Source organism: Suillus plorans (genome assembly GCF_016647745.1).
Source record: "Suillus plorans strain S12 chromosome Unknown HD556scaffold_36, whole genome shotgun sequence".
Taxonomy (NCBI): Eukaryota; Fungi; Basidiomycota; class Agaricomycetes; order Boletales; family Suillaceae; genus Suillus; species Suillus plorans.
This window is the reverse complement of record NW_024537420.1, coordinates 25991-52804: the sequence shown is the minus strand read 5'-3', so window position 1 is coordinate 52804 and position 26814 is coordinate 25991. Positions and strand designations below refer to the sequence as shown.

The 26814-nt window shown below is 48.8% G+C and overlaps 15 protein-coding genes across 15 annotated transcripts; 9 read left to right on the top strand and 6 right to left on the bottom strand.

Moving 5' to 3' along the window:
- Window positions 1-503: 503 nt before the first annotated feature.
- Window positions 504-3381, top strand: HD556DRAFT_1293469 (apses-domain-containing protein). Its single transcript, XM_041299404.1, has 5 exons — window positions 504-641; window positions 707-738; window positions 794-963; window positions 1022-2955; window positions 3008-3381. Exons 1-5 carry the CDS (start codon window positions 618-620, stop codon window positions 3077-3079), a joined length of 2232 nt encoding a protein of 743 aa, XP_041159026.1. The 5' UTR covers window positions 504-617; the 3' UTR covers window positions 3080-3381.
- A 165-nt stretch (window positions 3382-3546) lies between these two features.
- Window positions 3547-5003, top strand: HD556DRAFT_1379310 (uncharacterized protein). The gene is made up of 4 exons (XM_041303187.1): window positions 3547-3859; window positions 3917-4038; window positions 4092-4249; window positions 4304-5003. Exons 1-4 carry the CDS (start codon window positions 3584-3586, stop codon window positions 4849-4851), a joined length of 1104 nt encoding a protein of 367 aa, XP_041159025.1. The 5' UTR covers window positions 3547-3583; the 3' UTR covers window positions 4852-5003.
- Window positions 5004-5421: 418 nt separating this feature from the next.
- Window positions 5422-7258, top strand: HD556DRAFT_1379307 (nucleoside transporter-domain-containing protein). Its single transcript, XM_041303186.1, has 4 exons — window positions 5422-5723; window positions 5775-5914; window positions 5969-6589; window positions 6642-7258. Exons 1-4 carry the CDS (start codon window positions 5534-5536, stop codon window positions 7134-7136), a joined length of 1446 nt encoding a protein of 481 aa, XP_041159024.1. The 5' UTR covers window positions 5422-5533; the 3' UTR covers window positions 7137-7258.
- A 509-nt stretch (window positions 7259-7767) lies between these two features.
- On the top strand, window positions 7768-9813 carry HD556DRAFT_554529 (nucleoside transporter-domain-containing protein). Its single transcript, XM_041310936.1, has 4 exons — window positions 7768-8123; window positions 8187-8326; window positions 8384-9019; window positions 9072-9813. Exons 1-4 carry the CDS (start codon window positions 7904-7906, stop codon window positions 9567-9569), a joined length of 1494 nt encoding a protein of 497 aa, XP_041159023.1. The 5' UTR covers window positions 7768-7903; the 3' UTR covers window positions 9570-9813.
- Window positions 9659-10225, bottom strand: HD556DRAFT_1432588 (DUF1742-domain-containing protein; the record flags this gene model as incomplete). The annotated part of the gene is made up of 2 exons (XM_041305139.1): window positions 9659-10147; window positions 10196-10225. 2 exons carry the CDS (start codon window positions 10223-10225, stop codon window positions 9659-9661), a joined length of 519 nt encoding a protein of 172 aa, XP_041159022.1.
- A 302-nt stretch (window positions 10226-10527) lies between these two features.
- On the top strand, window positions 10528-12308 carry HD556DRAFT_1239352 (chaperonin 10-like protein; the record flags this gene model as incomplete). Its single annotated transcript, XM_041298036.1, has 13 exons — window positions 10528-10660; window positions 10718-10764; window positions 10818-10859; window positions 10918-10956; window positions 11011-11041; window positions 11094-11147; window positions 11200-11279; window positions 11331-11478; window positions 11525-11873; window positions 11929-11938; window positions 11996-12071; window positions 12126-12214; window positions 12267-12308. The coding sequence occupies 13 exons, from the start codon at window positions 10528-10530 to the stop codon at window positions 12306-12308; spliced, it is 1140 nt and encodes a 379-aa protein (XP_041159021.1).
- A 119-nt stretch (window positions 12309-12427) lies between these two features.
- HD556DRAFT_1293458 (ACBP-domain-containing protein) lies at window positions 12428-14123 on the bottom strand (the record flags this gene model as incomplete). The annotated part of the gene is made up of 6 exons (XM_041299403.1): window positions 12428-13497; window positions 13549-13642; window positions 13691-13763; window positions 13819-13882; window positions 13935-13948; window positions 14008-14123. The coding sequence occupies 6 exons, from the start codon at window positions 14121-14123 to the stop codon at window positions 12503-12505; spliced, it is 1356 nt and encodes a 451-aa protein (XP_041159020.1). The 3' UTR covers window positions 12428-12502.
- Window positions 14124-14874: 751 nt separating this feature from the next.
- Window positions 14875-15250, bottom strand: HD556DRAFT_1239351 (uncharacterized protein; the record flags this gene model as incomplete). The annotated part of the gene is made up of 2 exons (XM_041298035.1): window positions 14875-14948; window positions 15007-15250. The coding sequence occupies 2 exons, from the start codon at window positions 15248-15250 to the stop codon at window positions 14875-14877; spliced, it is 318 nt and encodes a 105-aa protein (XP_041159019.1).
- Window positions 15251-15405: 155 nt separating this feature from the next.
- Window positions 15406-15825, top strand: HD556DRAFT_1198468 (uncharacterized protein; the record flags this gene model as incomplete). The annotated part of the gene is made up of 1 exon (XM_041296327.1): window positions 15406-15825. A coding segment is annotated over one exon (420 nt), but the record flags the coding sequence as incomplete, so codon positions are not given.
- An 85-nt stretch (window positions 15826-15910) lies between these two features.
- HD556DRAFT_554462 (dUTPase-like protein) lies at window positions 15911-16882 on the bottom strand. Its single transcript, XM_041310935.1, has 5 exons — window positions 16651-16882; window positions 16487-16596; window positions 16334-16435; window positions 16214-16284; window positions 15911-16163 (listed from the first exon to the last, which is right to left on the bottom strand). The coding sequence occupies exons 1-5, from the start codon at window positions 16815-16817 to the stop codon at window positions 16098-16100; spliced, it is 516 nt and encodes a 171-aa protein (XP_041159017.1). The 5' UTR covers window positions 16818-16882; the 3' UTR covers window positions 15911-16097.
- A 29-nt stretch (window positions 16883-16911) lies between these two features.
- HD556DRAFT_554247 (uncharacterized protein) lies at window positions 16912-18978 on the top strand. Its single transcript, XM_041310934.1, has 2 exons — window positions 16912-18069; window positions 18121-18978. Exons 1-2 carry the CDS (start codon window positions 16955-16957, stop codon window positions 18902-18904), a joined length of 1899 nt encoding a protein of 632 aa, XP_041159016.1. The 5' UTR covers window positions 16912-16954; the 3' UTR covers window positions 18905-18978.
- An 8-nt stretch (window positions 18979-18986) lies between these two features.
- Window positions 18987-21190, bottom strand: HD556DRAFT_1271808 (general substrate transporter). Its single transcript, XM_041299185.1, has 3 exons — window positions 20600-21190; window positions 19604-20545; window positions 18987-19548 (listed from the first exon to the last, which is right to left on the bottom strand). Exons 1-3 carry the CDS (start codon window positions 20832-20834, stop codon window positions 19046-19048), a joined length of 1680 nt encoding a protein of 559 aa, XP_041159015.1. The 5' UTR covers window positions 20835-21190; the 3' UTR covers window positions 18987-19045.
- A 1468-nt stretch (window positions 21191-22658) lies between these two features.
- HD556DRAFT_1444400 (uncharacterized protein) lies at window positions 22659-23994 on the top strand (the record flags this gene model as incomplete). The annotated part of the gene is made up of 10 exons (XM_041306778.1): window positions 22659-22682; window positions 22741-22766; window positions 22816-23035; window positions 23097-23334; window positions 23395-23408; window positions 23459-23535; window positions 23586-23602; window positions 23659-23769; window positions 23821-23849; window positions 23902-23994. 10 exons carry the CDS (start codon window positions 22659-22661, stop codon window positions 23992-23994), a joined length of 849 nt encoding a protein of 282 aa, XP_041159014.1.
- A 222-nt stretch (window positions 23995-24216) lies between these two features.
- Window positions 24217-25047, bottom strand: HD556DRAFT_1239456 (uncharacterized protein; the record flags this gene model as incomplete). The annotated part of the gene is made up of 5 exons (XM_041298044.1): window positions 24217-24380; window positions 24439-24613; window positions 24669-24825; window positions 24884-24960; window positions 25015-25047. 5 exons carry the CDS (start codon window positions 25045-25047, stop codon window positions 24217-24219), a joined length of 606 nt encoding a protein of 201 aa, XP_041159013.1.
- A 399-nt stretch (window positions 25048-25446) lies between these two features.
- Window positions 25447-26321, top strand: HD556DRAFT_1432579 (Longin-like domain-containing protein; the record flags this gene model as incomplete). Its single annotated transcript, XM_041305138.1, has 5 exons — window positions 25447-25518; window positions 25570-25679; window positions 25738-25898; window positions 25954-26115; window positions 26167-26321. The coding sequence occupies 5 exons, from the start codon at window positions 25447-25449 to the stop codon at window positions 26319-26321; spliced, it is 660 nt and encodes a 219-aa protein (XP_041159012.1).
- Between the last annotated feature and the right edge of the window lie 493 nt (window positions 26322-26814).

The following is a 26814-nucleotide window of genomic DNA, read 5'->3' as shown; positions in this document are numbered from 1 at the left end:
AGTGCGTCTGCAATGAGGCAATCCGCTAAACAACGTGTGTGTGCATTAATGTGCGGCAGTATCTAATTCTAGGCGAACAGACTAGGAAGCCTAAATGCAATACCAAGGGGTCACGGGCGTAACTGAATCGAGATAGACTTGCGAAGAACACGAGTATCCGAGTCGGATCTCATTACTAAGTGATGGATTGCCAGGAATCTTAGCGCGAATGGTTTCAAAGGCGGTCGAAACGTACTCTTGAGACATTGTAAACCCGCCTACAGCTGATCATCACGGTGCAGTCCTGTAGCATTTCAGACTGTTGTAAGAAAAACTTGCAGGTCAGCCTTGAGAGCCTGAACAAAGTTACTGTCACGGTGGTTGTTGCCAGTTTGTAGCTGCAGCGATGGTACATGATATTCAGTGATAAGCATGCTCTCTACAGATATTGAATGCAACTATGAAGTCCTTTGATGTCGCAGTGCTGAGAGAATGACATCGCGTTGTTTGTTCTTGTTGAAGCACGTGTATGTATCGGAAACCGCGACGCCGTCAGCACCAGCTCGCCTGAGGGTCCACCATCAAAATCGTTCTGATAGCAGGAATCACACGCATAAACGCGTTTCACTCTCTTCATCATGCCTGAGGGACAGATTTTTAAGGTGCTACTACTTGCTACCCGCTAACCGCCCTACACTGACCCCATCCCTGTGGCCCATAACCTTAGGCAACTTACAGTGGAATTCCCGTGTTCGAGATGTGAGTCATTCATTCCACATTCAAGTCTCAGCCTCTTTCATGGCTACGCGCCCAGGATGTGCAAGGGCGTTGCTGTTATGCGCCGGCGCGCTGACTCGTGGCTCAACGCGACTCAGATCCTGAAAGTCGCAGGATTCGACAAACCTCAGCGGACCCGCGTGCTCGAGAGAGAAGTCCAGAAGGGCGAGCACGAAAAAGTTCAGGGTGGGTATGGAAAGTACCAAGGTATGCAATCTCCGTGACTCCTTTTTTGTGATCACTTAAAGAACACGCCCCACTACAGGAACGTGGATACCTCTTGAACGAGGTCTCGCTCTCGCAAAACAGTACAACTGTGAAGCTGCTCTGCGCCCCATCATTGATTTTCAGCCGGCAGCCAAGAGCCCGCCTCTGGCTCCTAAACATCTCGTCTCTACAAGTACAGCGGCTCGTCCCGCGCGTCGCACAGCTGCAGCTGCAGAAGCAGCGGCCGCCCTTGCTGCTGCTGCGCGCTCGCGTCGTAATGTAGAACCCCCAGTTGAATCTGATCACGAAATTTTATCCGTTCATGCATCAGAGGATGGATCCATGACATCCTCGCCTTCCCGTGGTTCGTCAAGTTCACGCACTCCCTCACCCATCGGAAATACATTGGACGCTACTAGAGACCGTCGCAGTGGCAATCGTCGAAAACCGCCACAGCGCCACATAGATGAGCGCTATGATGAGGAGGGTTCAGAGGAGGAACCCACGCAATCCAACGGCGCCACCGACCCACGCGCATACGCAGACCAAATCCTCGAGTACTTCATTTCTGACTCAAATCAAGTTCCCCAGGTTCTCATTTCCCCACCGCCTGATTTTGACCCGAACACCGCCATTGATGACGATGGTCATACGGCATTGCATTGGGCCTCAGCAATGGGCCGCCTACGTATTGTCAAGTTGTTAATCACAGCAGGCGCAGAAATATTCAAAGTGAACAAAGCAGGCCAGACTGCACTCATGCGAAGTGTCATGTTTGCAAATAACTATGATGTGCGGAAATTCCCCGAGCTGTACGAACTTCTTCATCGTTCCACACTCAACATCGACAATTATAACCGGACCGTGTTTCACCACATCGTCGATGTTGCAATGTCGAAGGGGAAGACACATGCCGCTCGGTACTACATGGAAACAGTGCTCAACCGCCTAGCTGACTATCCAAAAGAACTCGCGGATGTCATCAACTTTCAAGACGAAGACGGTGAAACTGCACTGACAATGGCTGCCCGGTGTCGGAGCAAGCGTCTCGTGAAACTTCTTATCGACCACGGGGCTAATCCAAAGATCATCAACAATGATGGCAAGAGCACTGAAGACTACATCCTCGAGGACGAACGTTTCCGTTCATCTCCAGGCCCAACCTCACGCCTGTCATCGATGTCCTTCCGCAATGCCCAAGCGACTCTCGGCCCCACAACCTCCAATGCCATGACATTGGCCTACCCTATGAATGGTGACAAGCCGCCGCTCCATCACTCGGTTGCAGCGCAGAAGGCCAGCACGCGCTGTGTCAACGACATCACGAGCATGCTCGACAGTCTCGCCTCGTCATTTGACCGCGAACTGCAAGAAAAAGAACGTGACATGACACAAGCACATGCACTCTTGCAGAACATTCAACAAGAAATTCTAGAGAGTCACCGGGCTGTGAACCAGCTCAAAACGAAAGCGGAGGGGCTGCAGCTGGCTAAGAGTGTGCTTGTAGATTTGGAAGGACGGCTACTTGAGAAAATGGGGAGGCGGTATCGTCTTGGCTGGGAGAAATGGCTAAATGATGAGGAGAAGCGTGAAATGTCGATACGGAAGGCTGCTGATGGAGAGTTAAGGATCACAGCAGCGACAGTTCCTTATCGGACGGACGACGTCATCGAGGAAGTCGTAGAGCCTGGAAAAGACAAAGGGAAAGGGAAGCGAAAGGCGTTACCCCAAGAGGAAGATATCTCGGACCTGCTGGCGCTATATGCTGACGTTCCTACGGATCCGGAAGCAATTCGAGCCGCCTGCGATGCCTTACGAGAAGAGATTGGACTGCACAGGAAACGAAGGAAAGATATGTTTGACGAGCTGGCGTCATTCCAAGCAGAGGCGGGGACTGGGGGACGAATGGCAGACTATAGAAAACTGATTGGGGCAGGGTGCGGTGGAATGCAACCATCGGAAGTGGACAACGTAATTGGGATGTTGCTCGAGGTGATTACATTTCTTCGAGTATTGGCTGTATGTCTCACCTTTTCTGCTGTAGACGCTGGAATCGGAGGAACCTAGCGCGTCATCAACAGCATGGAGCGGGTCCAAAGCTGGACCGATGAGCTGACGGCTAGGTTTGTTGAGGCATTGGTAATTTATGACATTCTTCTCTTGTAATCATACCGAGCCTTTATTGCTGGATCTCGACTTCAATACAAAAATCGCACATCAATCGTGGACCCTCGCCTTTCTGATGAAACATGGGAAATTTTCCCTGCAGGTCAAGAATCGTACGGAGACTACAGTAACATTAATGTTTACTTTTCGTTGCCCTGTGATCCCGGTGGGCAATCAGACCCTGAGAGTAGTGACTACCTCGCAGTCATTTGCTGATACAAAATGAAACAAAATAAATCTGCATTTGTAATTTGATGCCAAGAATGAGCTTGTGAGTCGGGGGTTGGTGCACAATGTCGTTACGATATCTGTAGTACTCAGCTAGAGTTAGGCTGCTTTTGAAGTGCATCATGAGATACCTTCAGGAGAATAAGCGTTTTCATGAAGTTGCTTAGTCAGCCATTACTTACTTTTCCTCAAGTTGTCTTGAACACAGTGTACAGTCTCGGACTCGATGTCACTTACCCGTATACAGGTCCAGAGAGCTACTACTGTCTCTCCATGGACTAGAGATTTCCGCCACCTTCTCCCTGTCCCAAAACATTTCCAGAATAGACAGACATGGTTCGACCCCATCACAAAGGCCGTACGCGTCAAAGACCGCATAAAATACTGGAACGTCGTTCCAGGTGATCAAATTTGCATACGCGGGGACACACGCAAAACCATACATGAGGTTCTGAGCATAAATAAATTCACGAACCGTGTCTATTTGAAGGGTGCCAACCTCGTGCGTGGTTTATTATACTGACTGGCATACTTCGGTGCTGACTGGGTAATTGTGTAGCACGAGGGAAAGCCATACAAGACCCCGGTCAACCGTAGCGTGCACTACTCAAGATGTATGCTTTATATTGGCGAACAAGTGCTACAGGCCACCTCACCTGGTGAGCAGTCCAAGGCGATCTCGTAAGTGTTTACACCTGCCCGTGTCCTTGCCTTTGACTGTATGTTGTCCGCAGTGTGTTTGCGAGACGTGTTGGTGCGCGAGATCCTCATTGGGATCCCATTCTCTACCGCTGGAACTGGAAGCGTCTGGTGCTCGCTACTGATCCATATACCCCGAAGACAAAAATCGAACTAGAATGGCCTCAACCGGAAGAGAGAGAACACAAAGAACGTCAGGCACTCTCATTTTTCTTTTGTTTTATTTTCTGACCTGAGGGTGATGTAGCTAATCCATTGTTGGACACGACACCAGAGGCGGTTCGGGAAATAACGTACAAACCACCCGTGTTCTCTCTGTCCAAATTGATTTCTCTCCAGAGCGACGTAGCTGAGAAGGCGTACCTTAAGATGCTGTTCAATCCTTCCGCTGTTCCTTTCGACACGTCAGCGCCGATGGAGGTACATCTTACAAAGGAACTGAGCAACCCTCATAGCAGAGCGAAGAAGCAAGCGCGCTGGCAGGCTGCTGTGAAGCGGAAGAGCACGCTCTTCAAAAAGTTCATTGCTCAGGAACTCAAGAATCTTAATGGCCGGAGTATTCGGGATGCGCGTGCGGAAGCTGCTTTCAAATACCGGCAGAAGCTGGAAGATGAGAGAAAGTCGGAGAAGAAACGGAGGTGGTTGACCAAGGACCGTCTTGCGAAGATGGATAGAAAGTCTAAGCGCAAGGCAAGGAAGGCGGATAAACAGAAGGAGAAGCTCAGCCAGTTGGTCTTGCGGGATGCACCAAACCAGTTTATTCCTGGCAAGTCTGCGAGGAGACAAGAGGCATGATATTGTGTTAGGGGATGCTTCTAGCTATAGTATACGATTGATGATTATCAACTATTGGTTGGTTAATTACTTCTCAAGCCGATTACTTCTTTTTCGCTTGCAATAACGTGAGAGACCTACTTTCAGAGGGCCATAATACCACTCGATTCGGCACCACCTGTGACGTGTGACACACTACACCATCTCGTCACCTCGCCATCTGAGGGTGTGACACATGACAGTGCAGAAATTTTCCGCAAAAGTTAATTTTGACCATGTTCCTGGACCCGACTTAGGGTACAGGTCTATCGAAAAAAATCCTCTATCCAATGATCGTTACCGGCCCGCTCGCGGTCCGCTTTCTTTGTCCGTTTCGGTTCATTTTTTCCCTTTTTTATTTTTTATTTTGACTGCACAACAGCAAGACAGAGCAGAATTTTCTGCAGTCTGTGACACTTCTTTATGGGAATTCGTCCTTGATGTGACCCGTGACAACAAATTTCGACCCGGCACCGGGCAGAATGGCTTGTGACACGTGACAGACGAATCGAGTGAAAATACTATTACTGCAGTAGATTAGCTCAGTGGGGACAGCAGGGCCGAGCAGGCACTCTCCTGAACATGATGCCGCACCACACTTCTTTCGCTTCCACCATACCTTCGTTGCTGCATTCATAGGCGCAAGCCACGAAACCTTTCTGAAATGAATATTCGTGCGTCTGGTTCAAACGTGGGAGGTGGCGTGTCCCGTATAACCACAGAAGTCGAACATGACGACTCGGATAATGACCGGACAATCATGGATATTTCACGCCCGCAAGATATGCGTGGAGACCCTCGTATACGCTGGGTATACTTTATGCTAGGAGCCGCTACTCTACTATCATGGAACGGTATGTCCTTGGGAAGATATGGACCAGCCAATGGCTGAGATTTTCTACCAGCAATGATCAATGCGAATCCATTCTTCATGTCGCGACTGTCGGGTTCACCACTGAGAACATCATTTAGTTCGTACCTGTCCAGCGTGTTTACCGCCAGCAACGTGGTCGCATTGGGATATGCGATTATGACCTCGAAACAGGTGGGTGCTGCATGCATGAGGCTGATTTGTCTCTGACCATGGCATGCCTGTTAGTCTTCCCCTTCCAGGCGCGCCTTCTGGTCCACTGCGTTCACCTCAGCCATCGTCACTATACTGTTTTTGACAACATTCCTCCACCTTAGCCCAGCTCCATTCTTCTACTTCATCATGATAAGCGCGTTCTGCTTGTCGGGCTGCGCATCTTATCTATCGAACTCGGTATTCGCTGGCGCGGCACTCTTTGGCGCACCTTACATGCAATCAATGATGTCTGGCCAGGCTGCAGTAGCCGTTGCTGTCAGTAGTGTGCAAGTCATTAGTTCCGCCATCTCAATTTGGGGAACCACTCCAGTGGCTCTGGCCATTGGTGATACTGACCCTGATGGTAAAGCCGAGGAGAAATCTGCGCGTATATTCTTTGGAATTTCCGCGTTGTTTATGATTGCTACGCTTCTCGCATATAGGTGGCTAGCATCATTGCAAATATATACGACCACTATGGGAGCCCTCGAGGACAACGTCAAAGCCCGAATTATCTCAGATGAGGCTGACGAACGACAACCTCTTCTGCCTGCGGCGCTGCCAAGCGCAGTTGAAGGAAACCAAATTTTCCGTGTTCTCAAGACCAATTTTATTTATAATTTTGCTGTGGGATTTGTTTTCACTGTAACTTTGGTATGTTTTCTGAGATCGTCTGCTAGCATCATTTCCTCACCAGCGTCTATAGGCTGTTTACCCAGCAATCACTGTCACCATCAAACCGACGAATCCGAATACCCATCCTTTATTGTTTAGTGCTGTACACTTTTTGGTGTTCAGTTTCGGTGACTTTTTGGGACGATACATGTGTTCCTTCCCACGACTCATAATCTGGTCCGCTCGACGTGTTTTGGCTCTAACTTTCCTTCGGATCCTGTTTATCCCTGCGTTCCTCCTATGCAATGTGGAACTTTCGCTCCATGTTACGCCGTTTATCAGCTCTGACTTGGTCTATATGCTACTCTTATGCGCTCTGGGCGTGTCGAACGGTTATGTGTCTACTTTGTGCATGTTAGGCGCGCCCTCGTTGGAACACAACAGGAGATTAAAGGGCAGGCAGGAAGATGTCGATGTTGCTAGCACCGTCGCAGCTTTCTGTCTGATTGTGGGATTAGCAGTTGGCGGATTTGCGAGCTTTGGAGTAAGGGCTATTATATGCAACTGCGACCCGTTCACGTCTTAGACTCCGGGTTTTGGCCTACATACCTATGATACCATGGAATACAATTTTGATTTAGAACTACTGTATAGTACTTGTCTAGAATACTGCTTGCGCTTTTGTATTTACTGGATTGCCTCGGCATGTCATTTGTTGTCTTTCCATAAGCTACTAAATGAGGCAAGTCATCATCATGCATCATGCGGCATGCCGTGGTGGGCCTGTAATTTTCCCACGTTGATTCACCCCTGTGTGACTGGGGACCGTGTGGACATGGCGGAGGCTGATGGCACAGGGAGTAAGCCGGCGATAACGTTGATGATGGCATGTAGTATAGGGTGCGGAGAAAATACATGCGTTCCAACAACGTACCCAGAACTTTCTGCCAGGAAAACGGTGCGGAAAGCGACTCGTCTGTGGGTCTCAATAGTCACGTGGCATGGAAGATCCCGGTTCGTTACTGGGGGGTCCCAAGGCTTGAGAGCGGCTATGTCAAGGCTATGTCGCTATGTACAGTAGTAGGGTAGACATAATCGTACGTAATGCGCGCGCGCCACGGCGACCGAACTTGTCCACAGTGTTAATCCATTCGATATCGTAAATCGTTTATATCATGGTTGGTCTGGCAGGCTCTGCGAGCAAATGGAAAATGGAGAGGCTTCTCACTTCGGACACGCGCATCTTAACCGAACAGCACTCTTCCGGCTGTATTCCACTGCATTCACTTCACCGTCACAGTACCCGTTCGTAGTCTTGCACTGACTGCACTGAACCCACCAACCAACTCTTTCATGTCAATAGGGCGTAGCAGCATGCTGCCACAGGTCTCAACCACAGATTCGGGGGCCGTTTATCATGCTCTCCCACCAACCGAGGTCGATGACGATTGCGACAGCGAACTTGAATTGGCACTCGATGATTCTGCAACTTTTCTCGTTGATCAGATTGTTGATAGTCGAATACGGTGGATATACTTTATGCTAGGCTGCGCGATCCTCCTCCCTTGGAATGGTGCGTATCAATGCTTATCTCTCTGGTACGCGTTATGGTCCTAAACCATACAATTTTGCCCAGTATTGATTACCGCCACCTCGTTCTTCTTGTCTCGCTTGGTCGGATCGCCATTGCGGGCAACCTTTACCTCATATCTGACCACTACTTCCAACGTGTTCAATGTATTTGCGCTAGCACATGCCACGGCAACTTCGAAACAGGTTGGAACCTAATTTCTTTCTATGGAGTCTATATCACACTGACCATCATATTGCCAGTCGTCACCCTCTCGACGAGTTTTTTGGTCTGCCGCATCAGTCACACTCATCATCATTCTCTTGTTCTTCAGTACCTTTGGATACTACCAACCATCGACCTTCTTTTTCTTTGCAATCCTTTGTGCTATTTCTTTGGCCATATGCGTTTCATATCTCTCCACAGCCACCTTCGCTGGAGCCTCGCTTTTCGGGGCTCCTTACATGCAATCTATGATATCCGGCCAGGCTGCCATAGCTGTGGTTGTTAGTGTGGTCCAGGTGGTCACAATCATCTTGTCTGTGTGGGATTCGACGCCGGAAACAATTGCCGCGTTCATATCTAATGATGGCATTGGAGACGGGATGGCAGAGCAGGATTCTGCCCGTATATTTTTTGGAATATCCGCATTGTTCATGGTAAGCACGTTCATGGCGTATGCCTGGATGGCACAATTGCCAGCCTACAAGGCCACTGTTGGGATTTTGGAACAAAAAGTCAAGCTTGAAGGGGCTCTGGGCAGCGCCGATGAAACTGGAGGGCTCGTCTTTCGCGATACAAATCAAGCAAGCCTTGAAGAAAGAAATCAAATAATCCGTGTATTCAAAGCGAACATCCACTATGAACTTGCTCTTGCATATGTCTATGTGATCACTTTGGTGCGGTAACTTGACTTATTACCTTGGTTCCGAGTTAACTCTTTGCTCCCAGGCCATCTTCCCTGTTATTACAATTACCATACAACCAACCAACCCCAATACCCATCCATTACTATTCACCGCCATTCATTTCTTGATGTTCAACCTCGGCGACTTCTTTGGACGATACATCTGTTCTTTCCCGATAGTAATAACGTGGTCCGCTACACGCATACTGGCATTCTCGGTCATCCGTACCCTGTTTATTCCCATTTTCCTTCTGTGCAACACGGTACAGGGCCCTTCACGTGGTTTGCCCGTAATCAGCTCCGACTTTGTCTACATGTTCCTTGTTGGCGCTCTAGGCCTCTCCAACGGATACGTCTCTACGCTCTGCATGCTGGGTGCATCCTCTCTGGAGCACAATCCACGATTGCGACAACGTCGCGAAGACATCCCTACTGCGAGTACCGTGGCTGGTTTCTGTCTTATCGTGGGTCTTGCAATCGGGGGTTTTGGAAGTTTCGGGGTGAGAGCTATTATTTGCCAATGTAATCCTTTCATAAATTGAACACGTATACCCTAAACCCATACATACAACGATATACCAGAATTTGATAGTACGACCATCTACAGTGGATCAGACAATACATCATAATATCACGGCAGACTGCTACTGGGAGCTCCTGGAAGACGAGGGGCTAGATCCTTCGCCTGTGAGGTTTGCCTCCGTCGTCGGTGCTCCGAGAGTCTCAGGGCAAATATATCACGATGTAAAATATACTTCTCGTGGGTGGGCCTTGATGAGAGAGAACCCGACTTGGGCAATGATCCCGGCACCTTTGATGACTTCTCTGACTTGCCGTCATCCTCTTTCTTTTCGCCTTCATCGGCTGGTTTGTCCTTATCCACCTTCTCTTTCTCTTGCTTGCGTCTCTGCTTCTCCTCCCACTCCTCCCTGAGCCTCGCGATCTCCTCAACACTGATTCCTATCTTGTTCTCGCTCTCAAGCTCGAGCACGCGAGTGGCGAACCCATGGTCTGACAGGTGAATCGTGCATGTATACAGAAAATCGGAGGTATCTATCGTGGCGAGCACGGCAGTCGTTGGCTTATAGCAGATGTAGCATGCTTTTGCAGTCGCTGTGGTCTAGTTTCTTTGGTACGGGTAGAGATCAATGGATTTGCTTGAACATACTCGCTTGTAGTAAAGATTCGGGAACGACATGGTTGCAGCTACGGGTGATGTGATGCTGCTGGTGTTTGTAAAATTCGGCTGTGATCAGAAGTCGGTACGGTTGGACTTGAATCACAGCATCCAGAGATCGATGCGGAAAAGAAGACAGTGAGAATCTTAGCGCTGGAAGATGATAAAGATACGTCTTGTCATGTGCAAGCTATGCAACGACAGCATGCAGTATCTGGACTGATGATGATCTATTTCTCCGGCCCGCGGCGGCCACTGGCGGAATCAAGGGAGAATGGAGCCACGATCCGCAAGCCACCTTTCTCACTCAAACAATCATCATCATGAGCACAGTCGGTAAGCCCATTATCTGCAAGGCTGCTGTTTGCTGGGGTGCTGGCCAGCCCCTCAAGGTTGAGGAAGTTGAGGTTGCGCCCCCGAGCGCTAATGAAGTCCGCATTAAGATCTTGTACACTGGTAAGAAGAGGGGGATCTACACAGTCATCTTATTTGCTGATGGGAGCGATCTTGCAGGTATATGCCATACTGATGAGTACACTCGCAGTGGCAAGGATCCTGAGGTGTGCCTAGAGTTCAGTCTTGCGATGCCATGAGCTCATCCAAAGCATTGCAGGGTCTCTTCCCCGTGATCCTTGGTCACGAAGGTGGAGGTGTGGTGAGTCAGAACACTTGTTAATTTACCTATTGCTTCATTGCTCTTCGTGGTTCTCCAGGTTGAATCGGTTGGTGAGGGTGTCACAAGCGTGTCAGTTGTAAGTCTCAACCATAAACACACTGTCATGCCCTTCTTAAACACCCTTTGCCAGGGCGACCACGTTGTCCCGCTTTACACTGCTGGTGAGGCGACCCACAACGGCCCCTGAATTCATTGCTCAGTCTAATTCACCAGAGTGCCGCGAATGTAAATTCTGCAAGAGTGGGAAGACCAACCTGTGTGGAAAAGGTCAGATCCCTGTATCCTTCAAAGACATCAGTCTCACGATTATCGTGGTCAGTGAGAACAACACAAGGTCAGGGTCTGATGCCTGATAGCACTAGCCGCTTCACGTGTAAGGGCCAACCCATCCACCACTTTGTGTGTGTCCCAATTCCTGTAGCATCTGACAATATTCACCCGCTCGAACAGATGGGAACTTCAACGTTCTCACAGTACACTGTGGTGGCAGAAGTTTCTGTCGTCGCTGTGAACAAGTCTGCGCCTCTCGAGAAGGTCTGTCTTCTTGGTTGCGGCATCACCACCGCATGGGGCGCAGTTGTGAAGCAGCCAGGCATCAGTATGTGAATATCTGGTATTCCTACTGTCACTCATACGATACGCAGAGGGCTCCAACGTCGCCGTTTTCGGATGCGGTGCCATCGGTCTCGGTGTCATCTCTACTGCGTCGGTAGTCGGTGCTTCTCGGATCATTGCTGTCGATACGAACCCAGCGAAAGATTCTTGGGCAAAGAAAATGGGTGCTACCGAATTCGTCAACCCTATGGCGCTCCCGGAGGGCAAGCGCATTCAGGATTACTTGGTCGATATCACTGATGGCGGGTTGGACTTTACCTTTGACGCCACTGGCAATGTACATGTCATGCGTGCTGCGTTAGAGTCGTGCCACAAGGGCTGGGGTGTGAGCACCGTCATTGGTGTTGCTGCTGCTGGCCAGGAGATATCGACGCGTCCGTAAGTGGTCTGGCGTTTTTCACAGGGCTTCCGTGTGCTGAAGGTTTCTACAAAGGTTCCAACTGGTAATGATCCAGCTGAAGTAGATGGTCAGTTGTGACTTATGGATGGATGTATTCCAGGTTACTGGTCGCACATGGCGAGGTACCGCATTTGGAGGAGTGAAGGGTCGCACTGAGCTTCCTGGTCTTGTCGAAGGTGACTCGATTTTCAGTGCTTTCAATTCATACCCTCAACAGTGTAATTTACCAGACTACTTGCAAGGCAAGCTCAAGATCGACGAATACGTCACTCACCACCGCAAATTTGCGGAAATCAACGAGGGTTTCCACGACATGCACGTACGTATCACCCTCCTTTATAAACCCAACGGAAGTATAACCTGACTTCTAGGGTGGTGACTGTATCCGCTGTGTCGTCGATATGACGGAGTAAAAGGATAGGACCAGTTGTATCCACGAACGGTAGTCTTGAAACCTCGAATAACTGTTGAACACGAAGTGCAAATGTATTAGCAATTGCGAAGCTTAAATAGATTTTGGGGCAAAGTAAATAATTCTGGGCATTGAGGTATAAATGCAGCATTAATGACTACTCTTGAGCCACCCACGAGTGAAAAAAAGTAAGCACTACACACCACTGATCATCCGTCTTCCCCTGTTCCTCCCAGACAAAGCAGCCCATAGTAATATAAGGGCTGCATTAACCTCCCTCCGTCTTGTAGCCGTCTTCTTCCACGTCAGTCTCAGCAACCCGAGAACTGCCAAAGAAAATGATATATCGAGCAACAGTCTCCGCACAATAGTGAGGACCGGAGACCGGTTCTCGCCCCGACCAAAAAATATAAACAGCCGTTTCAATGACACCGCCATCCGTGACAATGGCTTCAGAACAAACGACCACATTCCCATATCATCCAAATCCCATCCGAGTTCTTCAGGACGGTTATCCGTCGGACTGCCTCTACCGGAAGAGCTTTTCAGGGGAAGCGAAGCGGTGGATCGTTGCGGATGCACCACCTGGGACTCGAGCATATCGAGCCGCTCTGTTATTGCGGCAAGGTGCGTCTGGAGGTTTTCGACGGCTTGCTCCAGGGGTAACCGTGAGGGTGTTCGTATAGGCGCTTCAGCGCCATGAAACCGACCCCCTCGGAGGGAGAGAGCCGACTGAATCTGCGGTGCAAACTCGGGCGACTGGTATGTCCCAGAATGGTGTCCTGGTGGAGGGTATACAGAAGAAGATGCTATTGGTGCTGATTGACTAACGAAGGCGGATTGCGTCTGGTATGTGGGCATTGGTTGCATAGGTGGAATGTTTGCGAGCCCAGCAAGTGGCGGCGACATGGCATGTGAGCCTGTTGCAGGAGTACGATATCTTGAAGACATGGAAGAAAGTGGTCTTGGCTGTTGAACAGGCTCACGCACAGATGGGAGTTCGTGTGGTTCGTCGCCTGATTCATCATTTTCAGAGCTCGAGCCACTGTTCTCCTTAACTGCTAATTGTGCAGTATATTGGGCCTCTGGAAGGGTAGAGGAAAATAATTGACCGGGAATTCGATGGATATCGTTATCTGAGGCACTGGAGCTTGACGACCGGGAGTAGGTCCGCGACCTTGGAAGAGAATCTAGCCGGAATATATCAATTTAGCACAGGGAAAGTTTAGCGTTGGACATACGGCTCATCACGAGATTTGACGGGTCACCACCATAAGACTGGAGTTCATTCATGAGGTCACGAGCAACGGTCTTGTCCGAGTATTTACTTAAAACCTGTATTGAAATTATTCTCGGGAATCATGGAATTATCCAAGATCGTACCTTCAGTAAAGCATCCACGTAAAGCCATTTGGCTTCATATAGATCAAGATCCTTATGCTTTGCCCATGCGTCCCTGTAGTCCCCGTTAACATGTGATAACGCGAGAGTGAGGAACGACGTGGACCAACCACTTTGCCCGGCCTAGCATATCCCACATGCCTGGACGACCGCCTTGGACATTTCCAACAGTCGCTATGCATAGTAATATAAGTAAAGAGGTGCTCTGAAATGTGATGTAAGCCACCTTGCTTGTACAAGCTGATATTAAAAGCCAGTAAGTAAATGTGAGCTTGAAGATGTAAAGTCATGTAACGCACCTGTACATCGTCAGTTTCTCCTCATAGCCAGTTTGTATGGGCCCAGTCTTTGGGAGGCCCTGCACTATCTCCACTGCCCGATGGAATTGTGCATTGATAAGTTCATGCGAATCCATAGTGAAACGAAAAGGGATGAGCTTGTAGAAAATGTAGCGCGTACAGAAGAATAGAGTGAAGAAGTGATAGTGAAATTATGAGTTGTGTCTGTTCAGTTCAGTATGCCTGTAGCGTCACCGTGACGCAAACCGGCCTTATGCCAGCACTGCCTTGAGCGCTTCACTCGACATGTTGGTTTTCGGGATTCGCCGAATGCGCACGGTAGCGGATGAAGCAAATGAAACGATTCCTTCTTTAACAGTTTGACTTAGGAATATTAGGAACTAGTATGGACCATTCAATGTTCAAGCTCAAGTCCGTGCCACCCAAGGCGAATGCAAGCGTGTACTAGTAGAGTCGTGAGCAGCGTTTCGCGTCATGCACAGTCGCCATTTGATGATCACTGGACCAAGCATTCCCCTGAGAGTCCTTACTGGCATGTTTCATGGTCAAACCTTTGAACATTCATGCTGGAGGCGGAGAAATCCTTTCGCCGCTACATACTTGAAACCAGAATCCTTTTTATTGGGCACATTTATCTCAGTAGGATTAGAGGCAGACTCGGAAATGTGGTCGATGGAGCCAAATGACTTGCACAAGGCTACTTGGGCTTGACTTGGGCCAGCGTGAAAGCGGCATTCCAAACAACTTGAAAGCAGCCAGGATTAGATATTTATACAGAAATTATTCCAACAGCCTGCGTTGCAGTCTTGGATGCTGAATGAGCGTAAACTCTATAACGACGATACTCTGGCGTACATTTGCATTGGCTTAAGATGGACCTGTTGACCATTTGTATTTCAATGAACCACTGATTCTCTCCTCCTGCCCACTAATTTGTTTGCCTGCATATGGAGGTGAATTTGTGTCTGCTTCTCTTGGGAGTGGAAGATACGAGCTCACCTCTCCAGTACAACTTCCCCCAAGCCTTTCCGTGGTTCCCCTCGAGCTTGAGCTGTGTCCGTGTTACTTGCCAGTAGCAGGTTCTTATACCTTTCTCCGTCCAACGGATCTGGTGTACACGCTGGCCAACACCGCCTCCGGGTGCTCGAGAAAGCACCTGGTAAAGGTTTGCAGGTGTTACTCGTAGAGATGGAGGAAGGGTACTCGGTAATAGGCCTTGAATAGCGCGAGCTGCTCGTTCCATGTTGATGCAACAGTTTGAGCAAATACTAATGGAAATTATTTATTATGTCCGATCTCCCATAACTTTCCCACGCTGTTCTACCTCTTCACCATATGTTACTGCGTTCAGTCAGACAAGCAAGGCGCGTATGGTGTGGTTCTCTGAATGCCCCTCGGAAATACTCGACGTCTCAAGCGACAGTTGAAACCGACAAGTACGGTATACCACTTACGCCCACCTGGTCCGTCCAGGAATTATTGTCTTCTTATCCAGCTCCGTCGATATCACCAGCCACATTCAAACGATTGCATGAGCTGTCTGCATTATTACCACCCGAAGAGGGTACACCGGAATATGTAAAGCTAAAGCACGAACTCGAGGAGTTGATCAAGCTTGTGGAGGCCACGAAGCTGATCAAAATAGAGGAAACGGGCAATGTAGGCATCCCAGACGGGCGGGTAATAGCAGAAGGGTCTGGGATACCGCTCGACAGAACACCACGCGAGGACGGAGATGTGAGAGGCCGGGATCTACTCTCATATGCGAGCCGTAGCGCGAATGGGATGTACGTCGTCGAGACAGATCGCTCTAGATGATTCACTCTTGGAGAGCACACAAGTTCTGCAGTCGCGCCCCGGTAATGGCTTTGCACCATTAATGTATAATCAGGTGAGTTTGACCTTGAAAGGGCCCACAAAAACGCTGACATATAGGAATCAGTAGACATCCACGCAGCATTCACATTCAACATCACAAGCAGGACTAAACCAACTCGTAATGAGCATCAATCCCGTCGCAAAAAAAATAGGTTCCCTTCTCTCGCAACTCTCTCGTGATAATATAAAGGCAGCACAGTTGGTATAATATGTTACAGCGAGCCGTGTCCACCCGTAGAGCCGAACCCTCCTGCTCCACGTAATGTTTCATCGAGGTTCTGCTGGATGATCAATCACATAACTAAGAACGTGAGCAAGCAAGACGCACTTCCACTTCCATAACATCAGGTGTATAAATGCGCTCGATGATCAGTTGAGCTATCCGGTCGCCTTCTTCGACTACGCACCCGATTAGCAACACCATAATCAGATTCACTCTTTTACGAACCTTGGAAGTCTTTGTCTGAGAGGTTGAAAAGCAGAACAAAGACGACACCTCTGTAGTCCGCGTCGATGACACCAGCACCCGTGTCAATCATAAATTTCGATGCTGAAAGAAAATCACTGGTCAAACACTACATAGCACACAGAACACACCTACCGAGACCGCTGCGAGGTGCAACTCGCCCATAAGTGCCCGCAGGAACAGCAATGGAAAGCTGGGTGTCAACCAGTGCCTTACCGTGCGCTGGAATCACTTTTTTCTCTGCGCTGCATTTTGTTTCCCGGTCAAATTACTATGTCTGTATATCGAATGCGCGTTACCTGTATAAATCATACCCCGCAGCCAAATTCGATCCTCTAGTAGGAATCTTGGCCTTGTCAGAGAGTCTCTTAACTAGCAACTGCAACGTGGGAGCAGACGCGTCATTGTCAGCGCTGTCGGACACAGACATCCTGCGTTTCTTGAGTTGCGGCGAGTCAATTCCCATAATGTTACTGATAATGTTGCTTTATAAAAGAAAAGCGCGTGACGAGACGCGTCGGATGTATATTTCTGAGTTTTAAAAGCGTGTCAACTCCGCCCTTATTACCATCTTGGTGAAGAGAACTACTGACACGGTCTAACATGGACTTGTCGCAACTAGAACTCCCCATCACATCTTACTTTGCGCGAAATAAGGACAGGAGAGAGGCAGAACCAGCCAAGAAGAGGAAACTTTCGGCAGCTGCGGACGACAGGGGAGGTCCAGGAAAGCGGGAAAGGCGGGCAGCAGTTTCTGCTGATGCCTGTAAGGGTCCTCGGGGCAGCGCCAAACAGACAAAGACAACTAAGAAGCAAACAAAGTTTCCTACTTCGAAGTCTCCGGTCGCATCGACCTCTAGCCGGAGAGAGAGAGTATCACTACCCGGACCATCTCACGATGTAGTGCTCATCGACTCATCACCCGAGCGGCCGGTTGCAGGTAACTCTCACTCAGTGAAGAGTACCTCAAACATTGTCTCCCATAGAATAGATGCACCAAGTTTCCTCAGGATTAATGCTCCTGTGCATCTCGCTAGTGCTCCAGAGCAGTCTCTAGCCACTCCTCCCCCAACAAACCAAACGAAGAAGCGGACGCTCACAGTAAGCACTGCGGTGGTTCAGCTCCTCTCTCCGAGGACCACCCCCACTACGATTATTCCTGCCATTACATCTTTACCTACTCCAGAGACCAATGTACGCAAACCCAGCAATATACATGCACCGTCCGGTCTGCGCACATTCGTTGGTGCAACGTCGCCACGCAGAGCCAAGAATGGGTCCGACCCTCTTATACCATCAAGCCTATCTCCAGCTTCTTCCCCGCTCATTAAAAAGCTCACTGTCCCAATAGATACCGACAGAGACGTCCAGTCAAGAAAACACGCGGATGACTTCAATGGGACAAAGCAGGCAATCGATTCTGATGACCCTTTTATCTGTGCGTCCAGAGACAACGAAGTGGTCCATGCAATCCCTGCATCTTCTCCAGAATCACCATTTAAGGACCTGCAGTCTGCTCCTGCTATAATTGAAGAACTTGTCCCGTCGTCGCAAAGTCAATACTTGCTCGCATTAGATGCAACGCCTAGTCACAAGCGGATAGCAAGACCTGTATTAATCAACTATGAGCCTATCCCAAGCTCACAGTCGCAGGAGGAGGGAGTGATGAGCATGACATCTTTGTCTGGAAGCTTGCTGAACAAGTGGTCGCTGGCAAGGTCAGCAACACACGTCCATGTTATAATTCGTTACTTACCAGTAACTTTCAGAATCGAGGTCGATCTCCCAACACCGCATCCCATTGCACAGATTGCCCATAATAATCGCAGCGAGCGCAATCCACTGCACCAATTTACCCTTGGGTCGAGTCCTGCTACATCCCCCGTTGTTTCTCCGTCTAGAAGATTCTCTCATTCGTTTTTGACAACCAAGTCTCCAAGAAATAGATTCTCGTTCATTGCGTCGCCGTCTCGCAGCCCTTTGAAAGGGACCCCACGTCGCATTCTAGACAAGATCACGCCCCTCAATAAGCCCGTGGAGCGTCCAGGGCCCGTTGAGAATGTTCGCCCTGTTGAGGAGGACGATTCTGTCACAGAGCCAGAGTCAGAACCAGAAGTACTCAAACCTGCTCAAGATGACGACTCCGAAACCGAGCCCGAATCGGAAATAGAGGTACTCAAACCTGCTCAAGATGATGACTCCGAAACCGAGCCAGAATCAGAACCGATCGTCAGACCCCCGACAGATATCGCAAACCATCAATCAGAAGACGTGGCCCAGCGACCTCGAGCAACTGCACCTAGAACCTCCGTCCCACGTTCAAACCCAACCACCATACTTTCTCCCTATAGGAAGCGGCGTACATTTGATTCGTCATGCACTTCCTCGCTGGACGATTTGATGCAGCAGGGCGCTGGAATGAGTGTCCCAGTCTCACGCAGACCTTTCTTATTACCTTCAAAGACTCCACCGCCGGCGGTGAGAGATTTCCTCGAGATGTTTCAAGACGATGGAAGTTACCCTGATGATTTCCCGGAATCCCTGCGTTGTTAAAGTTTAAGTCGAGTATTGGTCAGCAGAGTAGACAAGCAGTCGTTGGATTATTATGCACATGGACGTTGGTTGAATAATTTATGCATTGGTGTTATTGTCCGGCATACAAGTTCATTAGTCTACTAAGTCCATCGGGTTAAGCTAAGCGTCAGACGCGATCGTAACAACGGAAGACCTTTCCTTCATGACAATTGAAGCTTCGTCCTTGGCTGCTGGTGTAGTGGACATGCTGGGTTGAAGAGTGACCTCTGAATCGGTGATGACAGGTAAACCCGAGCGTTCTCGTTGGATCGCGTTCGCACTCCTCTCAGCCTGCTCGCGTGCAGGACCTTCATCGTCCATGACCTTGTCGCCGAATACCTCGCCAAGGTCTTCCAGGGTATGGTGGGCAGTTTCAGGATAGATGAACCAGACGACGACAACAGAGATGATACAAAAGCCGACGAGGACGAAATAGTAACCTGCATTGATAGCGTTGAAAAGCGGGGGAGTGATGAAGGCGATAATGAAGTTGAAAAGCCAGTTGGTGCCCGTGCTGAGAGACATGCCCTTGGCGCGAGCACGGAGAGGAAAGATTTCGGCACCGAGGAGCCAGGGGCCGGGGCCCCAGGTGGCACCGAAGAAGAATAAGTATAGACAAACACCTAGTGGGGATGAGCTTCAGTGCATGTTTTGCTTGCAAGTAAAATAATGACATACCAAAGAAGATAGCGTCAGCAGCAGAAACTCGGGCAGATCCCAGAGGAAGACTGTCCGCGTAGTATTGGAGACCACCAACAATAGAAAGGGATGCGGCCAGCGCGAGACTTCCAAAAAGCAAGAACGCTCGGCGTCCAAATTTGTCGATCAAAAACATTGCAGGAATGGTTCCAGAACAGTAGACCAGAGCACAAGCACCGGAGTAGAGCAGGGAGCGGGAAATGGTGAAGCCAGCACGAGTGAGGTTGGATGGTAAAAAATACAAGATGGCATTGATCCCGTTGAGCTGAGCAAACATCTGGCAGGTGATGCCGACGACGCATCGACGAGTGTATTGCGTGAAGAGTTGACGCCAGGAAGCTTGACCCATGTGTGCTTCGAACTCAACAGCGGCGACGATCTCAGCGTAGGTAGCCAGAATTTTGGGGTCTGAGACATTTCCAGCGCCGTGCAAGTCTGCGAGAGTTATCAAAGCCTCCTTCTGGAAGCCATTCTGGGCCAGCCAGCGGGGTGTTTCGGGAAGGAAAAACGTCCAGAAGATGAGAACAAGTGCAATAGCAGCCTGTACGATGTATGGACCACGCCATGAGATCTCGGAAGGCATGGCGAAGAAGAAGCCATATCCGACCCAAGCGGAAACAGCGTAACCGATATTGAGGCAGATATATTCGATACTGACAAACAAACCGCGGGCATGAGCAGGGGCGATTTCGCACTGCAAAATCGGGACAGTCATGGAGAGTATGCCGACACCTAAACCCTGGATACATCGGCCAGCGATAAGGGTGCCAAGGTTTGGAGCAAAGACCTGAATGAGAGCGGCAATGAAATACATGACACCTCCGATACGGACAGACATCCGCCTGCCAAGAAGGTCACAGAGGTATGCAGCAATGAATGAAGCCAGCAGCGCCGTTAGGTTTAAACAAGCAACGGTTATAGCTAACAACAGGGGTGTTTGAGTGACATGAGGATGAAAAAAAAGACGAGTCAAACCTTGTATGAAAGGATCCACGCCGGTCTGGCCGGCTTGGATTTGCGCCATAGTAACTTCCTTGCCAAACATTCGATGGATAAAAGAGGGCTGAACCTGAGCCGCTGCGATACTTCCTTGGCCATAGCCAAACATGGCGTCCCCGAGAGATGCAAGGGCGGATGACATATAGAGCAAAGGCCTCCCGACCATCCATTGTGGATAACGAGCAGAATAGGTCTTAGGACGAAAGAACATAGTAAGTATCGTTGTCGAAATGAAGCAAGAGTGAATAATTGTAGCGGAAAGGCAACCTGCACCTGTGGGATAGAAAGTGAATGAAAGACCAGCTGACTAGCTGAGGTTGGGGGTTTTATATGGGCCAGGCTGATTGGAAACATGATGACGCACTGGATTCGGATGTCTCAGACTGGTCACTGAGGACTGACATTCAACCCAACTACAAAGGTAGATGTTGATAGCTAAATGAGCTCATATCGACACCAAAGAACGCTGGAGGCTTCAAAGCTTCATCATGACTGAAGGCTGCGAGGGTAGGGCCGAGTTGGATCGACAATCACAAGCTATAAATAGTCAGCCGTATATATGTCAGGTTTCTTGTTTCCATTCGACACACTTCCTCCCAGTTAAGAAATTTAAAAGGACTTCATATTTCTGATGATGAAGTTCTTGGAAGAGTTGACCTGCTGCTTCACACCAACGACGAACAAAAGAGCAATGGACTACGGACGACAAGAACGCGCCACCAATGCGGTCCCTTGTCACTATCGAAGGGCTCGCCAAACAAATTCTGGATACCCAGGAAGATGGGATGGTGGCCAAGATATTCATGGGACAGAAGGATCACGCTACCGAACCAGAAATCTTGAGAAAGGTCACTTAGGTGCGCAATACTGTCACAACTATGATATTCCTGAGTTGCTTTGACACAACAAGTCCACGAATCCAACATGAATTCCACGATCCCATATCCCTAGTCTGAAAAGCGTTTGGCGTTCCAGAACCCACCACGGGCAGTCATGTGCTCTATATGAGTGAGGGCCCCCCATCCTCCACCCCATCACGACGCTACACGGCAGAGACCTTTTCAACGTGTGGCTTCAAAGTACTTGTTTCATCACATCTATGTAGCTCTTCGTTGATATCATGTGCAGGCCACGTCACTCTAGAAGGAAGAGGTCTATCATCGAGATGTTAGCCCTGGAGACATGGCATGGTGCATGGAGGACGGTAAGCTGAAAGGTATCTCAAATGTCTACGATTTATCTTCGCCGGCAAATGACCTGGGTCCTCGGGGCAACGAACACACGGGTACGATGCGGGCGGCCCGCCCCACCCCCGCCCTTCATGGCACTCGAGCTTCTCAACCCAGAGGGTCAACGAGGCGAAGTCGAGCACCTATATGGCTATGATATGAGATTGTTTGTGTGGTGTTGTGCCTGGATTTGCTTGCATTACGAGGAGGGTGTTATTCTACCAGCGAAATTGCGCCCTTTCAATGGATAGGCGACTTCAGATAATCCGTGAAGAAGTACTATTTCCCAGGTCGTCTTCCAAAGGTCGAACCCTCGGACATAGACCAAAACATATGGGATCTCCTCCGGCTCTGTTTTGCGGTGCTAGACACAGACACTCTTAATCGCTAGAGTCATTCTCTCAGTATGCAACAACCATACGCTGGTGAAACAGAATCAGTATCAGATATCAATTGTTTTCTAGGCAAATTCACAAAAACAAAGTGCTCACTGCTAGGCTAAGCTCAGCAACGTTCTCACAGTACTACATAGTGGTTTTCTTTGCCTGTTCCGCTATAGAAGGACTTCCTTTCGGTGGGTTCAAGTCAAAAATCGTCTTTCGTGATTCACTCATTGCGGCAGCAACTTTTGGGATTCTGACGAATGGTGGACATGTGTCGTTTGGGATGATAACTGCAGTCTACGATCAGCCAATAGCTATAAATAGGCACCCAATCTCATACTTGATCCGTCTATCCATGATCAGCAGCTTGTTACTATAAACGACTTCATCTTGAACCACAATCACGACTTATCAAACCTGGTCATGTCCCAACGCCTTGCGAACAAAGTAATGTAGATAGATATCTTGCAATGGGGCATACTGCTGACAGAAGTTTCGATTGCAGGTTGCCCTCATCACCGGAGCCGGCTCGTGAGTCTACTCGAACAAATCACGTTTTCTGATCTTAAGGGGATCACAGTGGCATCGGTCTTGAATCGTCCCTTCTCTTCGCTCAGGAAGGCGCCAATGTTTTGTTGGTAGACATCAACATAGCAGCTGCGCAGAAAGGTGCTGCGCTTATCCAGCAACGCTTCCCAAACGTCAAAGCGCTGGCTCTTCACGCTGATGTCGGGAAGGAAGATGACATCAAAGGAGCGGTCGATCTTGCTGTTGCAGAATTTGGTAGATTGGACGTGATGGTAGGATTCATATCATGTGATTATCCGCACGATGCTTCAACGAATCCCAATAAATCTACAGTTCAACAATGCAGGCATCATGCACCCAGAAGACGATCATGCCCTCAATACCGAGGAGAAGATCTGGGATCTGACAATGCAAATCAACGTGAAGGGTGTCTGGTGGGGCTGCAAGTATGCTATTATGGCTATGCGGCAAAATCCTGTCGACGAAGAGAAAGGCCTCCGTGTCGGGGGCTCTATCATCAACACTGCGAGCTTTGTCGCACTCATGGGTGCCGCCACGCCACAGTTAGCATGTACGTTAACACACTACATTCTCTTGTTTTCTAAAAAAGACGATTCACTGTGTTCTTCAGATACTGCGTCCAAGGTAAGTATAATAGCCGTTCACTGAGGTACGTTAGCTTGAAAGATCATCAGGGTGCTGTGTTGTCCATGACACGAGAGCTCGCGATGGTGCATGCGAGAGAAGGAATTCGGCTGAACTCCCTATGCCCGTAAGTTGAAGTGAAACTTGCATTGCTGTGTGCTGACCGTATGCTGACAGCGGTCCGCTGAAGACGCGTCAGTGCACAATAAAGACACAAAAATCAATGTTGCTGACGTATCATGTCTTGAAGCTCTTTTGATGGATTTCCTCAACACGTCGGAAAAGAAAGAGCGCCGGCTTGTTCATCTCCCTATGGGTCGGTTCGGTGAGGCCGTGGAACTCGCCAAGGCTGCATTGTTCTGTACGTTTTTGCTTGGGTATCACTATCTGGTTGATCTGATGTCATACGTAGTGGCGAGCGATGACAGCAGTTATATGACTGTACGTTTCTTTCCAATTAGTGTGAGATTTTTTTTCAATGCCACGTCAATAGGGCACAGATTTCAAGGTCGACGGAGGCCTTACCTCGTGCTATGTTACCCCTGTCGGAGAACCAACCCTCCAACCTCCCGCCAGTCTCATTTGAAGGCAAATGTGAAACCGGGTCCATTATTAATTGAAACGAATGGTAGAGATGAAAATAACCCAAGTTGATGTATGATACAAGACGATGGTGAACTATAAACAGCCCAAAACCTCCACAGGCCAGGAATAAAAGAATCGACGAGGTTTGGCAAAGCAGGAGAATAAACAAATACGGAAAGTCTAAGATGATAGATATGCGAGCAGGATCCCGTCATCGATCAAATTAACTGGCCTTCTTTTCTGCAAGGCGTCTCTTATCGCCTTGTGCCTTTCTCATCTTGGCGATCTCAATGCCTATATCGTTTTGCAGCTGCTTGTGTAGGGCGGGACGATATCCAAGCATGAACATCAATTCCAAGTGCACAAAGAACGGAGCGAGTACAAGGGCTAGAAAGGATTATTAGCAGCCAATATAGAAATTAGATACGTGGTTGATGAAACCTACCACCAACAATGTTGTCTAGAAGGGCTGGAGCACGACCCTCGGCAAGTCCATGTCCAAGGAACTGTGCAATCCATGAAATGACTTGAACAATGATTGCGTCTCGAATGCCATCAGGACGGTGCGCGTGAGCTGTTGCTGTCAGCAATAACAATACTATTTGCGGCGCGTACAACAACTGGGACTGGTGTCAGATGGCACTACAGATAGGATTCATGGCGTGAGAGACTGACCGCAGCAAACGGTTCAAGGATGATGTAGTATCCAAGATATATGGCAGCGACCACTGCGGACGTGTTCAAATCGAATGATAGGTACTCATTGAATGTATAGCGAAACACTGGCAAGAATGTGGGAGTTTGGATGCGAGTAGCCAACAACAGTGAACTCCTAGATCGGACCAATGTGGTACATAATCCATACTGCGCGTAGTGAGAAGATGACGCACCACAGAATAGCTGGGACCCCGAATATGTGAACGAGGATGTTGATTGGATTGGTATGGTAGGAACCGTAGAAGGTAAGCTGTTAAGACGAGCGTCACTTAGAAAGTCGATGAGATTCACATTTGGTACGCACCTGTTTGCGAATGTCGAACAAGGAGAGAGTCATGATGATGGTGGTTGTCAACAGGTAGTACTGATTTAAAACTAAACGCCGACCCCTGGAACATGTTTAGATAAAACGCTCACGAGTAACGCGGACAAATCATATTCCAAACGGAACGAGACCCTGCCGGCGGCAGACACCGAACAAGATGGCAAATGACAACTTCCTCAAAACTTTTTCCAATGCAATACCTGCCCGACTTTCTGTGAGTGACAAGAGATTCACCTTCACCGGCCGGTCGATCGAACTGACAGAATTCAAGAAGGCTTTGAGGAATTCGGCTCATTGAGCTCATTGCCCGAGGTTTCCTATTCCGGATGTCGACCAATTTACCGCCGGTCACGTGCTTCTACCATCTCCGCAATTACTTCCACTTGAGCCACGACAACATCATCTCCCACCATGGTCCGCTCAACAATAATAGTCCGCGCAACAGATGCTTTGCCAATGGCAGCAAGTGTGGATGATGAACAGGTTAGATTCTTTAACATCTTCATTATTGAGGAGGTTCATTTACTCTAATAGACCGAGCAGGCTCTTCAGGAGCACAAGCAACAGTCGAAACTAATTTTTCGACGCATTACTCCCAACTCGGAACCGCGGTGTTCCATCGAAAGTGGGCAGTATACGCTTCAGTGAGTGTCCGTTCTCATTTCGATCAGGCTCCGCATACTAAGCCGCCGGCTGGTATAGCTACCTCCTCGCGGATAATGTTGTGTACCTCACCATTGCGGACAAATCTTACCCGCGGAAACTTGCCTTCTCGTATCTAGAAGAACTTTCAAAGGAGTTCTCCGTATCTTACGGACCCAAAGTAGAGTCTGTGCGGAAACCTTATGCCTTTGTCGGGTTTGGTGCGCGGTCTTACTGCACCAATTTTTGCCGAGGACTAATTCGCGCTGCATTCAGATACCTTCATGTCCAAAACAGCACGGTTATATCAGGATACACGCGCAGCTGATACAGCTGGATCATCAAACTTGGACAACTTAAACAATGAATTGCAAGATGTCACTCGAATTATGACCAAGAACATGGAAGAGCTTTTGTGGAGGGGGGACTCGTTAGACAGTGAGTGTGGAGATTCTATGTGCTCTTCTTTCATGCTTCAACACTTTACAGGAATGTCGCATCTGTCAACTTCTCTGCGTTCTGAATCGGAAAAGTACCGCAAGGCAGCAAGAAACATAAACATCCAGGCGCTCATACGACAATATGCACCATTTGGTGCTGTGGCACTTATTCTTATCATCATGTTGTGGTGGCGGTTCTCATGAACTGCATTCGGACTCCTTCTGCGAAGAGTTGGACATCTTTCACCCAGGCAAAGTAATCTATTACCTTTTGCAAGATTTTTGTAATATTGTCTTCCATTGGACCAGTATGTCATGTTTTCTGTTGCCATCTGAATCCTGGAATCTACAGCAAGTGGCACCTCCTCGCCCCTTCGCATTGCTGGTCAAGTACAATATTAGAACGGGTCATAATTGATATTGACGTCAACTCGCACGATCTCCTCGTTCGTACCCTTCTTTACCGACAGTAATATTCTGACATAGGCTGCTGAAAGTATCGAATAGTCTCGATGAATCACATCATGCTGCTCATTTCCCTCTGAAGGATATCATCTCGTTTGCTATGTCGCAAAGCGACTGAATATTCTACAAGTGTGAATTTATTTGGGAGCAATGTTCAATCCACATGGCAATAATCGACATCTCCGTTGTAGGGAAATTAATGGCACATTGTCATTTTTTCGGCGGAGATACG